This window comes from Arvicanthis niloticus, chromosome 26 (genome assembly GCF_011762505.2).
Source record: "Arvicanthis niloticus isolate mArvNil1 chromosome 26, mArvNil1.pat.X, whole genome shotgun sequence".
In the NCBI taxonomy this organism is placed as follows: Eukaryota; Metazoa; Chordata; class Mammalia; order Rodentia; family Muridae; genus Arvicanthis; species Arvicanthis niloticus.
This window is the reverse complement of record NC_133434.1, coordinates 18,843,962-18,860,734: the sequence shown is the minus strand read 5'-3', so window position 1 is coordinate 18,860,734 and position 16,773 is coordinate 18,843,962. Positions and strand designations below refer to the sequence as shown.

Here is a 16,773-nt window from a genome sequence, read left to right as displayed (position 1 = left end):
ATAAAATCCAGTCTAGCCTGGATTAGAAAGCGTGACTGCCTCCAAAACACACAAGAAACCAAAACAAAACCAAATAAATACTGAGTGGAGAACTTTACATTTGCTAAGTATAAAGTTAAATATAAATATAAAGCTAAAACATAGAGCTAAAAAATGTTAAATCCTTACTTTTTTTTTTGGTTTGTTTTCTGTTTTTTGTTTTTTGGTTTTTTTTGGTTGTTTTTTTTTTTTTTTTTTTTTTTTTTTTTTGGTTTTTCAAGACAGGGTTTCTCTGTGTAGCCCTGGCTGTCCTGGAACTCACTCTGTAGACCAGGCTGGCCTCGAACTCAGAAATCCACCTGCCTCTGCCTCCCAAGTGCTGGGAACAAAGGTGTGTGCCACCACCGCCCGGCAAATCCTTACATTTTTATTTCATATTTAACCAAAAAAAAAAAAAGTAGAAAAACCATAGTTTACTAATGGATTCTTCTAAGGGATTAAAAAAAAACAACTTGGGTATGATCTCATGTATCCCAGGATAGCCTCAAAAGTAGCAAATGATGACCTCAAACTTACTCTTCCCTAGTCTCCACCTCCCTAGTGCTGGGTTTACATGTGTGCACTGGTGTATGGGAGCTGGAGAATGAACCCAAGGCCAGAAAAGTCCTGTAAAATGAACATAATCAACTTTATGAAAAATGTGTAACTTTTCCCCATTATCGTACTACAGATAGTAAAACTTTCAACACAGATAACGGACTTCCAAGTACCCTGTCACCTAGCATATCAAGCAAGAACATTCTAGTTAGGCCAGTGCTCTATATCTTTGTTCACTTTCCAGCCTTGATGCTAACCTTTAAATAAACAAAAGGAACAACAACAACAAAACCCCACGTGTTAAATAACAGCCTTCTAAAATGTAAAAATTAGGCGCCTGGAGTTCATGGAGGCGTGCCATTGACCTTTGTTTTATGAGGCAATATACTTGGTTCTGCACCAGGTCAACTAACTGGAAAGAGAGAGTTTAGGAAGTTGTCTGTGAAACTGCAGGTCAAAGTCGGCGTGTGACAGTCCCAGTAAAGGTAAGTCACGAGTGTATGATTCATGTGAATTACTAAATACTTTCTGAAGGCTAATTAGGTCAGCAAATTTAATTGACTTTTTAAAAATTCATAAACTTATTTTCTTTAAGGATGTGATTCGGAGAGTTTGGTAGCACCAAAGACAAAGAGGGACACTGACAGAGACTGTGGGCTGGAGGAACCGGCTGAGTCTCCTGTGTCAGCACACTCTATGGCCAGCATGCTCTTTCCGGAGAGGACCTGGTGGGACATATTTAACGCTCATCGGCTGAGATCCTTGGCCCTGGCCCCAGCCCGGCGTCCCAGGGCAACGCCTCTCTCCTCCCTAGAGACCACTTTTAAAGTTTCCTCTTCCTTCTCCATAGTGTGGGAAGGGACCTTTCTTGTTTCTCGAAGATTCCATGTTGAGAGAAAAAGGCGGGAAATAAACGGAAGTGAGGCTCCAGGCCGATCGGCCCTGCGAGGCTGTCACGTGGCTCGCGCGCTGCCTGCTGGGAGCTGTGCACTCGGGCGCCTGCGCGGAGGGGCGTGCGAAGCTCTCACTCTCGCCTTGCGGCTCTGAGGAGGCAGGTCGTGGGGAATCTCCGATTGCGAGTGGAGCAAGAGGGTGAGCGCACGACAGGGAAGTCGCGAGTGTGAAAGACAGCAGTGAGTGGGGATGGGAGCCGGGTCTCCAGGTCTGAGGCCTGGTGTCGCAGATGTGAGGAAGTGAGGGAAAGAGGCGGGGAAATGGCGCGAGGAGCGGATAGCGGTGTAAAGAGAGAACAGCAGAAGCAGGAGCGGCAGTATAGCACACTCCGGTAGTCCCAGCACTCGGGGCACAGGGACAGGAGGATTGCTGCGAGTTAGCATCCAGCCTCGGCTACCCGGTGCAGTCCAGGCTAGCTTGGTTTATGTGGTGGGTCTCAGTCCCAGAAAACCCGAAGCTGAACCAACTACGGCATGTAGAAGAAAAACTAAACAGCATATACAGTTGCACAGGGCGACGCTTCTGATGGCCGTGGCCGCAGGTCACTGATGTTTTCACAGAGTGAGGACGAGCCTGTTAACCCAGACTATTCAGGAGTCTTAAATCATGACAGAAACCACTTTTTACAAATACAGCATTACATAATTATAGAAGTTTTATCGGACGTGTGTATATGTTCTGTCAGTTTGAAATAGGAAAGAAGAAGCAGAAAAGGGAAAACTGGAAAACTTTTTCCTTGGGTTGGTGTCTGAAATATTCTTTAGGAATATCATTGCATTCACGTGTGCATTTTTTTTTTTTTTCACTTCAGCTTAGTATTGTGAAGATTGTGGTAGGCACACAGAAGTACTGTGGCTGTATTTAGAAGCATTTTTATAATCTGTGTTTTGCTGTTGTTTCCATCATATTCATACTATATATAAGTAAGATTCTCTACAGTTATCCAACTCATGGTGTTTAAAAGAAACAGAGCTGGGTATGTAGGGAATGCCTTTAATCTCAGCACTCAGGAGGCAGAGGCAAGTGAATTTCTGAGTTTGAGGCTAGCCTGGTCTACTGAGTGAGTTCCAGGATAGCCAGGGCTACACAAAGAAGAAACCCTGTCTAACTCCCATCCGGGAAATAAATAAATAAATAAATAAAGTGAATGTAAATAGTTCTTCAACTCTAAGATGTAGAGGCCATTCTTTTAAGTTCCAATGTCTTTTCAAGTTTGAACCTTAACAGTTCAGATTCCTAGGACAATAGCTTCAGAATTTATGGGAAAGCAGTTTGATGGCATGTTAAGATAAGGCTAGACCAATGGAAACAGTCTCTGACTAGAAGAATGAAGAGGTCTTATTGCTGGGATAGCTCGGTTTTATTTGTTTAAATGAGGTCAGCCATCTCTGCCCATTTCTTCTTTTGGAAAGAAAGAAGGACAGAAAGAGGAGAGCTCTATCCTCTAATTTTAACATTAAAAAGTGTATAAAGATAGAAGAATCTTAAATGTCCTAGTGCTGAAACAAGATAGACTTGCTGGTAAGGTTTATTGAGCTCATTTTATATAGGCTGCTACTTGAAAATTGTCCAATTAGTTTTGGTCTCAGATGATGGAGGACCTTGGGTGCCATGTGATAAAACTTGAGTTTACTGACCCAGAGGGTTTTTGAATGAAGAGTTTTGAGAGGTAGGATAAATTAGAGAGGAGAGAAATTAAGTTTAGGGGGCACATTAGGAGAGCAGAAATTAATAACAGAAGTGGGAAAAGGACACACATGAAGAGAAGTGTGGTGTAGATTTAATACTTAAATTTGGAGTTTCTCTAAATGTTATAGTTTGTGTCTCCAGAGAATGATGGCAAACCACCTTGTAAAATCAGACTCTAGAAACTGCAAGAGGTCAAGAGAACTGGAGGTAAGTTTTATGCCCCTGGAGCCTCTTAGTGTATTTTATCTATTTCTGAAGTTTCTTTTCTTCAAGAAAGTACTATTGATCAGTTCTCATAGTCACAGAGGTAGGACTATACCAGCAGGAACTATGTTGACTCCACTTAGCTTTTTCATTAAGAACAGACTTATAAAAGTATACGTGGGGATTTCTTCTTGGTAGCATGTGGCCTTAAATGTAACCAAAGTGAGTCCATATCTTTTTGGTACATGGGACTTTACATGCATAATTATTTGCTAAAATGAGTAAAATTCTTATAAGCAGGTCTGGGAATCGTACTCAGATCTTCATATTTTAGTGGTGAGTTCTTTCTCTGACTGTTGAGCTATCTGCCAGTCTATATTGCAAAATTTTGCAACCATTTGGCTGTTATTTAAATTAAAGTTATTGTAAGATTATAAAAAATATACACTGGTAAAAGATACAAAGCTGTTTTTCATTGAGTTAATAATCATTATCAAAATCTAAACAAAATTTAGCATTCTCAGCAAGATGTCTCTTGTGTTTAAAGGTTTCTTTGATGATAAAAATGTAAATGACTGGTATTCAGTCTCTAGTATTTTTTATCCTTGGTACTTTTTTTTCAGTGCTGAAACCTAGTCCAGTGCTTTGCCACTGAACTAGCTCTCAACCCCAAGCATAGAGTTTCATTTTCAATTCTGAAGTACTGGGGCTTAAATCTACAGCCATAAGTGTGCTAGACAAACACTGTTGTACAGAACCATGTCCCCAGTCCCTCTGAAAATGCTCAGTTTGCTTTTTAAATAGAATATATGTGTCTTAAAGATCTTACCATTGATCTATTTTCTTTCTTTTCTTAGCCTCAGGTGTCTGATAGTCCACAGGTATCCTCTTTTGGAAAATCAGATTCATCTCTCTCTGAGTGTTCTGGACTCTTTTATAAAGAGGAAGCTCTGGAGAAGGATTTGAGCGGTGATGTATAGACAATGCTTACTTTATGTATATTGACTGTATTATGCAGAAGATAAATTTTACAACCTACTCAATTTTTTGAACAGATATGAGCAAGGAAATTAATCTGATGTTGTCTACATATGCAAAGATTTTAAGGCAAGTAATTATGGTATTCTTAAAGGTTTTTTGGTTAGAAATCCTTTTCTCCTGAAAACTTAGTAGTGAAAAATTTAATTCTATGGCTTAAAAATGTATTTGGTCCCTACAAATGTGAAGTTTTACCATTCTGCCTCAATTCCTTACAAAAGATGAGTTGATTATTTTAAGGGAGTAATCCCCAACCTGTCCAACATCATTTCTCATATTGCTTGTGCTAATACCAGAGTGGATATATCTTGGTCTCTAGATGATAGTGTTTTCTACATTTTATATAGATACCTCTTTGAGAATGGTATTATTTGGTGAAATTAATAATATTAATAATTAATAATGGGGTTAGAGTAAAAATAAGTATTTTACATATTTATATTTTACCACTATATATATAAAGGCTGAATCTAAATATTGGTTTGAGAATAAGAAGTATTACAAGGTGCTTTATAAGCTACTGGATAGTCACTATACCTGAATAATGGTTTAATAATTTATGTAATTTGTTATTAAAGTTATAGTACATAAGATACACTTTCTGTGTTTTAAATAATCCAAAATGTTTTCTAGACTTATCCTGAAGATAATAAATTAATGAAGTTCTTTCATGGACAAAGCCATGAAAATGAAATAGCTAATAGATACAGTATAAAGAATATGACATTGATGATGTGTCTAGACTTTATAACTTGTTTAAATATCAACTTTTCCCCTATTAGTGAAAGAGCAGCAGTAGATGCATCTTACATCGATGAGATAGATGGACTCTTCAAAGAAGCCAATATTATTGAAAACTTTTTAGTACAGAAAAGAGAGTTCCTGAAGCAGAGGTTTACAATGATTACCAACACCCTGCACAAGTAATGTGCCTATGGCAGCTGAAAGTTGTTCCTATTACTCCTGTGTTCTTTTGCTAGAGAAAACATGTATTAAACTATAACTTTTTCTAAATTTAAAAGGGGGTTTAAGATAGATATTAATATGAAGTGTGTAGTATTCCTTTTGCAGGTCAAATATTTGGCACATTATATAAAAATTAAATTAAAAATTATATACATGTTCTTTATCCTTTACTCCTGAATTGCGTAGCCCTTCTTAAACTATGAAAGAGGACTCTGTTAATTTGATTATGCCTAACAATATTTGTTTAAATAGCAAATGATTTTTGAGATAGTTTTAAAATGTTTTTCTTGGCCAGTATTATAAAAGAATATAAAAACATTAAAGGTATTATGTCCAGTTTCTTAACATATAATAAAATATAACAGTGTGCTACTGCTATTTAATATTAACATTTGATTATTTTTACTTTTAACAATTATATTTGACTAATAAAAATTTGGTTTAAAATATTCTCTTATGATAAAAATAAAAACTGGAAGTTACTATAACCTGGCTATTTCTTATTTTTTAAGTGTCATACTATATGGAACCCAGGTGAATTCCTGGTGTACCTGCCTCAACCTCTCTTGTATCAACATTAAGGTTATATACCACCAAGTCTGGCTGTCAAGTGGCTTCTTACCTATTAACCACATTGATTTGTAAAGTTCATGAATTATATTTAGAGGCTTTATCTGTAGGATGTGGATGATGTGGAAATTAGTAATATAGGACTCAGGAGATCATGGCTTAAACATGGCTTGGCAGGTCACTTCAATCCTATGATAATGTGAAGTTGAATTTGGTCTAGAGAAGTAGTTCTCAACCTTCTAAATCCTGTAAGTCTTCAGTACAGTTCCTCATGTTGTTGTGACTCTCAACATAAAATTATTTCTATTGCTGATTCATAACTCTAATTTTGCTACTATTAGGAATCATGATGTAAATATCAGTGTTTTCTGATGGTCTTAGGAGACTCCTGTGAAAGGGTTGTCCAACCCCAAAGGGGTCATGACCCACAGGCTTGAGAAATGCTGGTCTAGAGGATCTCTTATCAGACTAATTCCTCCTTTGATACAAATAAAGTACAGCTATGATTTTATTCAAAATTATCTATGTAATATATAACTACATTAGTTGGATCCAAAAAAATCTATCTCTACCTTTTACCATACAGACAATTTGATCTTTTCTATGTATATCTTCTCATATAAGGATAGGGCATCACAAGGAATTTGTATTTTTAAATTAGGCAGTGTCTTTTTACCTGGATGCTTGTAAACTTTAAAGTAAATTTTCATTCCATCAAGTTACTTGTTTGTTTGAGGCAGGAACTATGTAATCCTGGATGGCCTAGAACTCACTATGTAGGCCAGGCTGTTTTTGAGCTCTCAGAGAGTTCCAGCTACTCTGCATAGATTGTTGGAATTAAAAGAGAAAAAAACCCAACAAAACAGGAATGAGGTGCTGAATTTTGTTTTTTGTTGTTTTTGCTTCCCAGCAGTGTTTGTTCTTTAGGTTCTCAAAGATACTTGTTAAAGTAATAAAATTATGTATATGTCTTCATGGTGTCCTGTCTGTGTTTTACTGTAAGAGAATGCTTTTCATAAAACTAATGATGTCACCTTTAATTCTAGCACTTGGGAGGCAGAGGCAGGTGGATCTCTGTGAGTTTGAGGCCAGCTTGGTCTACAATGTGAGCTCCAGGACAGCCAAGATTACACAGAAAAACCTTGTCTTGAAAACACAACTCAACCCAACCTAAAACCACCACCCCCCCAAATTAATGAATGTAAAAAAAAAAGGGATGAGATAAAAGGGAAAAGGGTGAGCTTTTGCCTGCCAGTCTAAATTAAGACTTCATTCTGTCTGAATCACTCAGAGGAGAGAAGTTGTGCAATGAACCCCTGAATCTGGTTCCACGGACTTAACTGCAGGTGGGGGCAAATTCCAAAAAGGGATAGTTAATAAGGAAGGCTATTATTGGTCCGATTTTAATGTCAAAGATTATGGTTGGTTAGGATACTTGCCATAGAACTGAAACTAAGTTTACCAGTGTTTTGAGACCCCGCCCCTCACCTTCCCTCCCTCCAGTCTCATTTGATCACAGAGCCAGAGACAACCCAGGCTCATTATTTACTTAATAAGGCTAGTGGATACAAATTCAGAAATCTCAAGACCTGTTGCTGGCCCTGAACTGAATTAAATAATATTTCCTCAAGTCTTTCTGCATTTCTTCATCAGCCTGACGTTGCAGGGGTTCTTTCTGTGGCAGTGTACCATCTCCCAGGTAGGGGACTCTCCCCTCTACCCTTTCCTTTCCTGGTCCACTTCTTACCAGTCTGCAGTTGGACTGCTGTGCCTGGGTCCTGAAGATTATAGCAGGCTTCTGAAGCTTCTTTGTGTGATGCAGGCAGCATGCCGCGGGGGAGAAGTGAAAGCAGGTGGTTTACCAACCACAGGATTGGCGTACTCATCGTGGAAACAGCCAGTGTTCTGTCAGCTAAAGTGACGCACTGGGGCAGAATTCAGTCCAGAGATTTGATTTGTCCTGGATGCCTCAAAGGGTTTTTCTCTATTCTGACTTTTCCCAACTGAAAACCACTGCTTTGTATTCAGATGGAAATGTTTGGTTCTCATATTTGCATTCTGGGAAACTGTCTCAAACCCTGTGGTTTTGTTCTGCAGCTTTCTATTATAGTTGCTACTTCAAGAATTTATTTTCAGCAATTGGTTAATATAGAACTGCCAGAAATGGCACCAATATGCACAGTCAGTTATAAAGTTATTTAACCACATAGTGCTGTGGTATGTTAGGCAGCATGTTAGGTTCCTGGGGTGGTAGGTATAGCTAAACTTTATTCAAAGAATACTGCTAGAAGAAGTTGTAAAGTGCACTGGCCTTTATCACACAAGACAGCAAGATAAGGGACACCAGCAAGCTCTCCAAAGCTGCAGCAAGGAAATGGGAATGCAGTGCTTAAGAAGCAGGTAACCTAGAAACTGGAACTTGAAGGTTAAACTGCATATGCAGATTTCATCTGAAGGAGATTAGAAACATCCTAGGTGAAGAGAATAAAATGGCCATGAGACTCGGGAGCAATCCAGCTAGGATGGAGTGAGCAGCTAGGGTGGGCTGAGATCATACCAGGTCTTCAAGCACCTGGTCGGGAGTTTCAACAATTGAAAGTAATTTGTGAGTGGTGGAGGAATGAATGATGCAGCCAGGTTTACGTGTAGGAAATGTAATTTTCATATCATTGCACTGGTGGAAAAGCATCTTCCCTGCTCATTCAGATAAATTAGAATCTCTAGTCCCGATGAGCTATTTAGAGCTGGAGGCAATTGTCTGAGGTCTCTAACCCTTAAGATGGTCCAGTGGCTCCAGGAACTCACCTCACTGAGTTTCTTTTTCCAGTTTCGCCTCCAACTGAGAGGCTGCCAAAAGTCAAGGGCCTGAATTAGGCAGTAGGAAGTGACACATAGGAAGGAGAAGTTGAGGCACCAGTGCTGAGGAAGATGGGCTTAGGATAAGAAAAAATGTGTAGTCTAGGAGAGACTGATGAAAATAGAGAATTTTGAGCCTGGGGAATTTATACGTAAGCCACGGAAGTCATCTTTTTTCATATTTCCCCTACTGGCCTGTGCGGCTGTAGTCAGAACTGTGTTGTAAGGAGAATGATGAGCAAGATGAATTCAGTGCCCACAGAGAGACTGAAGAGAGATGTTTGCTGGTGGAAGAGCTGATTCAGAAGAGAAGAGTTGAGAGTCAGGTCTAAGACATAACTGGAGAATTGAAGAATCAAGATGAGATTACTAAGGGCGAATGTTGAAATTTAAGGGTAAAGGTCCAAAGTTATACCTTGACATTTACTTGGTGATAAGAGGGGAAGGGTCAGTAGAGGAGATTAACATTTGCTGAGTATCATTGCATTTCATTATGATGAGAGATCAAGTAGGAGTCATTAACCTCTCTTAACCCTTATTTAATCTTCAAAAAAACTTGAGGTTTGATAGGGTTAAGATGTTTGCCTAAAGTTACCAGCTAATAAATAAGGAAGCTGACGGGAAGCAGCATAGTTAGAGAGCAGCAGAGTTAAAACAGCAAATGTTAGAATAGCTTGTCTCCCAAGCCAAGAATGGAAGCAGGCATAAAGAAATGGTGGCAGCCATATCAGGTATTGCAAAAAGTTTGAGGAGTATAACAGTGCCAGTAACATGGAGCATTGAACATGCAGATATGTGAATATAATCTAACATGAAGACGCCAGAGAGATGGCTCAGTGGTTAAGAACACTGGCTGCTGTCCTAAATGATCCGACTTTGATTCTCAGCATGCAGGTGGTGGCTTACAACCATCCTTAATGGCAGTTCCAGGGAATCCAACACCCATTTCCAACCTCTGAGGGTACCAGGCATACACATAGTGCAAAGACAAAACATAAAGTATTTATAATTCATGTGTATCTAGTTGGGCTGTTCAATTTCACTCTATGTAAAGTAGCTAATCTGCTTTTTGTCAGGGAGTCTTAGTCTAAAAGGAGAAGATAAATTCACTGTTTACAAAAGAAGAATAAGGAAAGTCTAGATTTCTCTACTTTTTTTCAAAGCATTTTCTTAAGACTTCTAATATACCTATCATTCCGGCCTTTTAGTTCCTCCTTGTTTCACCCCAGAGACTATATATCAGGATGGGGTAGAATCTGGGAGTCTAGGAATTCGGATTTCAGCTCCTGTACCAGTGAGTAGCGGGTTGTACTTATGTTGCAAATAATCTTCAGACAGGACTGAGACAGGATGGTGCAAGAATTCATCTGACCTCCTAGGCAGCAAGTTCCTCTTGTTGGGTTGGGAGATTTTAGTCTCTCAGCAGTGTCTAGCTCTTTCTTGAAAAGCTAAAATAATTAAAGAGAAAGAAAATCTGTAGTGCATCTTATTGTATCTACCATCTAAAGTTAAATAATACTAAACATTTGAGGGATATGTATTGTGTTCTAAAGCTTTCCATAATCTTGTGTGGTCACTTAAAACCTTAGGCACGGTAAGAATTTTTATCTCTCTGTCTTAGAAAAGAAGAAAAAGCACAGGGAAGTTGAAAACCTTACTTTGGAAGTGACTTAAGATTTGAACCTAGGCACTCTGGCTATGCTGTTTAAAGGAAGTAACATTTGAGTTAGATCTTGAACAACAGAGAGTTCTCTCTCTCTCTCTCTCTCTCTCTCTCTCTCTCTCTCTCTCTCTCTCTCTCTGTGTGTGTGTGTGTGTGTGTGTGTGTGTGTGTAAAGGTGAGAGGTTGATAGCAATTTGTTTTTCACCTTTATTTTTTGAGATATTTCTCTCTGACCCTGAAGCTGATCACTAACTGGGCTAGACCAACAGGCCAACGAACTTTGGAATCTTCCACTGTTTCACTGTTAGGATAACAAGGCTTGGTGCTGGGCCCAGTGATTTTGTTGTTGTTCTTTATGTGGGTGTTGGGGGTTGCATAGCAAGCAACTTACAGACTACCTCCGCTTCTCCCATTTCCCACTGCTCTCTTCTCTCCTTCTGAGACAGGAGCTTACCCGGTAGCCCAGGCTGGCTCCTTATGCTCCTCCTTTTTAAGCACTGGGATTACTGTTGTGTGCCACTACAACTACCAGACATTCTTCTTGTGTGGTTTTGTTTTTCAGTGTTGTAATCCAATATAGGCCTGTGTGTGTTGGAGAAGCGCTTTACCTCTGATCTACATCTTCAGCTAAAATTTTCTTAGGGAGAGACTCTGGGAAGGGCATTTGGGGTGAAATGAATGTTATCTGGGAAAACAAGAAAAAGCTGGGCCTGACTAAATTGTTATATTTAGGGAGATAAAAGTCACATGTGCTGCAAACTTAGTATTTCAAAGAAATTGGATCATATACTGTAAAATAAATGTCCAGAAGAACATAGATCTCATGTCTTTGGATAAGTTTATCTGTTAATTTTTCTAGGCTAGACTCATGTACCTCTGATAACTTCTATGAAGTAAAGGATTGTAGCCAAAGTTACAAGTAACTTTGTTCTAACTAAAGTTATATTTGACCACACCTCTCGACATTCATGCACTATCTTGGGAAGTCTTTTAAGTAGGAAGTAACAGGGATGATGTTCAGCTCCTGATTACAGGATAGCATTTTACTCTTGTGTTTAAGGATTGGTATAGTTCAGAATGGAGAATCCACGTTGGTACCTTGAAAATGTGAAAGAAGAGAGAGGAATTTGGAGACTATGTGGTTTAGGTTCACACTTCCCTCAAGCTTCCAGTTCACAGAACTGTCTATGGGGGAATAAGCATGTTAACAGGAGGTCCTGTAATGTGTGTGTGCATGTATGCAGGTGTGTATGCACATGTATGTATGTATATGTGTGTACTTTTTTGTGTGTGTGCATACATGCATGTTTATTTGGTTATGTGTGTGTGTGTGTGCATGTGTGTGAGTTTTGCTTCTCTTTTACAGTTTTGAAGAAATACGTGGGGAAACCATGTTAGGATCAAAGCAGAGTCTGCCGTGCATTGCCCCGCTGCTGACCACGGTGGAGGAGACTCTGAGTGCTGTCTCTGCTCGGGTCCGAGGACACATTCCTGAATGGCTCAATGGCTACCTACTTCGAGTTGGACCTGGGAAGTTTGAGTTTGGAAAGGATAGGTAAGCCTAGATTTTAGAGAACAGACTGAGTCTCTAGAACACGCATTCATTCCCGTTCATCTCTGAGATGACTACTGGCTCTCTTGCCCTTTGGTTACAGATAAGGAAACTGTTGCCTAGAGGAGGAAAAAAGTATTCTTTAAAACCATTTTTCTCTCTCGCTCGCAGTTCAAGTTGTGAATTTGAAGTTCTCTTTGGTTTATGGAACCAAGGGAGCCATGCAAGAATCTCTGTGAGCCATTTCACCACAAGATCCTGAAGGAAGGGCACCTTTCCAGTCACAAGGACCTCTTCCTGCTTTTCCTTTTTGTGCTCAGTATCTTGGATGCTTTCTTACCTGTCTTCCCTAATCTTCTGGGACTGATTTTTGTCCTGATGTCAACTCAAATTGTACTTCTTGTGTCTTCTGTGGTTTCTCATCCTAAAACTTATCAAAGTTGGTTTCATCGCCAGTTTTCTGCATTGCCAAAATGCATGGGGAGAGAGGGTTTTGGCACTGGCAAAAACTTTATTGCCAGTGCCCATCCCCTTGGTTTGTTTATTTTTTAAAAAAATACCTATTTATCATTTACTTTATTTCTATGAGTGTTTGTCCACTTTTAAGTATATGTATCATGGATGTGCCTGGTGCCTGCAGAGATCATAAGAGTGTGCTGGATCCCCAGAAACTGGAGCTATGGATGGTTGTGAGCTACCATGTAGGTGCAGGGAACTGAACCCATGTCCTCTGTGAGAGCAACAAGAACTATCAACTGCTGAGCCATCTCTCCAGCCTTGTTTGTTTGTCTTTGTTTATGTATGTTTGCTGTGTTCCTCCACTAGGATGTAAGTTTCACTAGGGCTGAAAAGCTTCCTGATTTATCCAAATGTTCCCAGTATCTTGAACAGTAGTCTGTACCTAGCTAGCACTCAATAAGTAGATACAATGGGTGAAAACCCAGGTTTGTTTTTTTTTTTTTTGAGACAGGGTTTCTCTGTGTAGTCCTGGCTGTCCTGGAACCAGGTCTTTAGGATATCATTTTTTTGTGTGTTTAAGAGGGATATGAAGTGATGGGAAGAGATGGCTAGGAGGTAATCTGCTCTGTAACATTTTTAAATGTTAGACAATTTTTGTATGAAAAAAATGTGAACTATAGTAAAGTTATTAGGGTGGGGTGGAGATGGGCATGAACTACACAACACAATCACCTTTAGCCATTTTATGCTACTCCTTACTGGTCTTCTCCACTATTTCTGTGTGGGGAAAAAAAAATCTCGCGGGGGGGTGGGGTGGGGAGGGTGGGTGCAGTGGGGGTGAGGTTCGGCGGGGTCCCATGGCGGTCTGGCATCAGGGTCCCAGGCAAGCTTCCAACACCGCTGGTGGAGGATCCCACATTCACGCAGCTGGCGGCTGCATCAGAGAGGTTCTAGGTTTCCAAAGGCTGGGAATCTGGCCACAGCGGGCCCCAGGTGACATGTGGAGTCTGGTTTTCCAAAGCTTTTATTGTTCATGGCGTGGTGAGTGGGTGTAGATGGCATGAGCTCCCCCCCAAAAGCCAGGCTCCCCTGGCTTTATAGGGAGGGGGAAAAGGGGAGGGAATAACTTAATTAGCTACACCTCCCGGCCTTTAGATAACTCATTAATATTTTAGTCTCTGGAGGTGGAGACTTGCTCATCACCTCCTCTACCTGTGTGCTATGTGACTGAAGGTCGCAGGTTAAATGGAGTTACCTCGTTCAAGGCCCAACATTTCTCTAGACTTATTTTAAAAACTGCAGTCATCTTGGGGCATGAAGAGATGGCTCAGTGGTTTATAGCACTTGTTGCTATTGCAGAAGACCTGAGTTCAAGTCCCAGCACCTACATGGTAACTTACAACCATCTATAACTCCAGTTCCAGGGGATGAAACTCTCTTTTGACCTCCCCAGGCAACAGACATGCATGTGATGCACACATATACATGAAAGCAAACACTCTAATGCACATGAAATAAAAAATCAAAATCAAATTCAATAAGAAAAGAATTGCAATCATCAGTAGATTTTTCCATTCTGCTTTTTAAAGATTTTTGCTATCACAGCAGCAAGATAGCTCAGTGATTAATGGTGTTTGCTAATAAGCCTGAGGAGCTGAGTGCAGCACACGTGACACAGAAGAGAACCAACTCCAGCAAATTGTTCTTTGACCTCCGCACATGTTCGGGGGCGAATATATACAATATATATATATATATATATATATATATATATATATATATATGTATGTATGTATGTATATATATATACATACATACATACATACATATATATATTCACACTATCATAACCTTATGTTGCTACAAAATAGGGAGATCAGTATTTTTAATGACTTGATGATATTCCAGGGCTTATTATCTTTCAAAAATTTAACAGTATATGTTTACCATAAGCTTACTGTCATAACTGCCGAGAAGGGTACAGTTCAGTGGCATTCTGAGTCCATTCGGCCTGTTGTGCCACCATCATTACAGCTGTTCACAGCACCCATTTCATTTTACAGAACTGGACACTGCACTGTAAGAGTTAATGCCTTGCTTTCTTCCCTTCCCCCACCATGTACCATTCTACCTTTGTCAGTGGCACCAGAGGCTGTGCCCAGCTGTCACATCCTTTCATGCCTCTCCATCTGTTTTTTGGAACTAGACCAAGGACCAAGAGAAAGACACATATTTTGAAGATATATATTTCATAACTGCATGTATTTTAACTTGCAGAGCCTGGTATTCACTGAATGGTATACATTCATGAAGCAAGGAGGAGCACCCCAGCAGGCTGCTGCAAGAGGCCTTTAAGGAGTTACTTTAGAAGTCCAATTGCAGCAGGTGGGGAGGAGGATGGAGGCCTAGGGAGAGCTTGAAAGTGGAGGGAAATCGGAGTGCACAAACCCATAGAAATATAGTGGGGGAAAAGTGGGAAAGCATAGATACACAAACATGAGTGAGAACACAGAAGTAGCCATTGAAACTGAAGCAAACAAACAAAAACTGTAAGAGATTTTATAGATCCCAATGCAAATACATTTGAAAACCTTGAATAACTTTCTAGGGAATATGAATTACTAGAATGGATAGAGACAGAAAGTTTAAGCAAACTGACTTTTTGGCAGCTGAAAAATGGACTTAATAGATAGTTTCCTAACATGATTTCATATACATGTGAATATATAGTATCTTATCTCTCTCTTCATCTCTCTTCATGCCCGTATCTTTATGCTAAAATAGTAAGGCTAAGTTGGGAACTGCTACAAGTGTTTTCTTTTTTCCCCAGGATAGATGTTCAGGGTTTCTGCTGCTGTGCAATATCTCAATGTCCAATGTAAGTAACAGTAATGCAGTTAGAGTGAAGGTGTTGATTTAGGGGCCAAAACCTAAGGAAAGCAGCAAGCCCCCCTCAGATGGTAGGTTAGCAAACCCAAGAAACTAAGATAAACAATAAAACCAATCACAACAGCAGAATTCAAGGTGACAGGATGTAGAACTGTGTGGTGAAGAAAACGTCACTCAGAGTAGCTGCAGATGAACTATATTTAGGAAAGGTACTTGGTTTTGTTTGCTGGAGATGTGGTCTTGCTATGTAGCTTAAACCAGCCTTGAAGTCAAGACAAACTTCCTGCCTCAGTGTCATGAGCCTGCTAAGCTAAGACATGGATTTCCACAATTCATAATTTACCAAATGACAATATGAGTAACTTTGAGTAGGGTGAAACCTGGTCCTAACTGTCAGCCCCTTAAGTGTTGTGATGGCGGGCTTGTACCACTGTGCTTAGAGATAAAAGACACATTTGGACAGATGGGAAAACCCACCTCTTGTTCTTGGATGGCATTTTAAAGGCACATTTCCCATTTCTTATAAATACAATATGATATCAGTAAAAATTCCAACAAGCTATTTACAGAAAATTAGATTAGTTATTATTAAAGTTCATATGAGAAATAAATATGCAAGAATTACCAAGAACACACTAGAAATGAAAGTTATTAGTGTTATACAAGACATTAAAAACATTGTAAATTCTCTACAATGGACACATTATGACAGTGGTTCATGGACAGGGAAACAGGTAACACAGAAGAGGAAACCCAGAAACCGAGCCAGCAACTGATAAAGATGGCACCTGAGATCACAGGAATAAGAGGGACACTTTTCTTCTTTTCTCTACACTAATTTTAAAAAGTGATAAGCCGGGCGGTGGTGGTGCAGGTGGATTTCTGAGTTCGAGGCCAGCCTGGTCTACAGAGTGAGTTCCAGGACAGCCAGGGCTATACAGAGAAACCCTGTCTTGAAAAACTAAAAAAAAAAAAAAAAAAAAAAAAAGTGATAGAATATGCAACATGTGAAAGCTACACCTTAACCATTTAAACTGTAGAGTTCAGTAGTGTCTCGTATAGACACATGGTGAAACAGTTTCAGAATTTTCTTATCTTGTAAAATTGGAACTAACCAGTTAAACAGTAATTTGTCATTTCTCCCGTTCTCCAAGTCCATTAACCAACCTCATTCCTGTTTTTATAAGCTTGACTATTTCATTTTAATTGTACATATATTAGGTGTGTGTGTGATCACATGGATATGGAGGTCAGAGGACAACTTTCAGGATTTCTCTGGTGGTATGGAGTCTGGGATCAAATTCAGATCATCAGGCTTGCTGGCTTTCTTACGTCTCACCTACTTTGAACGCCTTAT

The 16,773-nt window shown here is 39.6% G+C and overlaps 3 protein-coding genes across 11 annotated transcripts in view; 2 read left to right on the top strand and 1 right to left on the bottom strand.

Annotated features, from left to right (window-relative positions):
• Window positions 1–7,903, bottom strand: part of Il18 (interleukin 18) — a 26,849-nt gene extending 18,946 nt beyond the window's left edge. Inside the window, exon 1 of one of the 3 annotated variants that reach the window (XM_076925122.1) lies at window positions 7,745–7,903. In XM_076925122.1, coding sequence (XP_076781237.1) covers window positions 7,745–7,883 — 139 coding nt within the window. In that variant the 5' untranslated portion in view covers window positions 7,884–7,903. The remainder of the gene's footprint in view (window positions 1–7,744) is intronic. The other 2 variants (XM_076925124.1, XM_076925123.1) reach the window with 2 other exon arrangements.
• On the top strand, window positions 904–6,968 carry Tex12 (testis expressed 12). 5 transcript variants are annotated; one of them, XM_076925127.1, is made up of 7 exons: window positions 905–1,061; window positions 1,172–1,304; window positions 1,427–1,668; window positions 3,361–3,426; window positions 4,281–4,392; window positions 4,479–4,530; window positions 5,244–6,968. In XM_076925127.1, the coding sequence occupies exons 4-7, from the start codon at window positions 3,364–3,366 to the stop codon at window positions 5,386–5,388; spliced, it is 372 nt and encodes a 123-aa protein (XP_076781242.1). In that variant the 5' UTR covers window positions 905–1,061; window positions 1,172–1,304; window positions 1,427–1,668; window positions 3,361–3,363; the 3' UTR covers window positions 5,389–6,968. The 5 variants fall into 5 exon arrangements, with proteins under 5 accessions (XP_076781245.1, XP_076781242.1, XP_076781241.1 ...); XM_076925130.1 differs by having other exon boundaries at window positions 904–1,061; window positions 1,172–1,709; XM_076925126.1 differs by having other exon boundaries at window positions 1,172–1,668.
• Window positions 7,506–16,773, top strand: part of Bco2 (beta-carotene oxygenase 2) — a 24,984-nt gene continuing 15,716 nt past the window's right edge. The window contains exons 1-2 of one of the 3 annotated variants that reach the window (XM_076925119.1): window positions 7,506–7,696; window positions 11,883–12,071. In XM_076925119.1, the coding sequence (XP_076781234.1) occupies window positions 11,908–12,071 (164 nt within the window). In that variant the 5' untranslated portion in view covers window positions 7,506–7,696; window positions 11,883–11,907. Of the gene's footprint in view, window positions 7,697–11,882; window positions 12,072–16,773 lie in introns of those variants that run through there. The other 2 variants (XM_076925121.1, XM_076925120.1) reach the window with 2 other exon arrangements.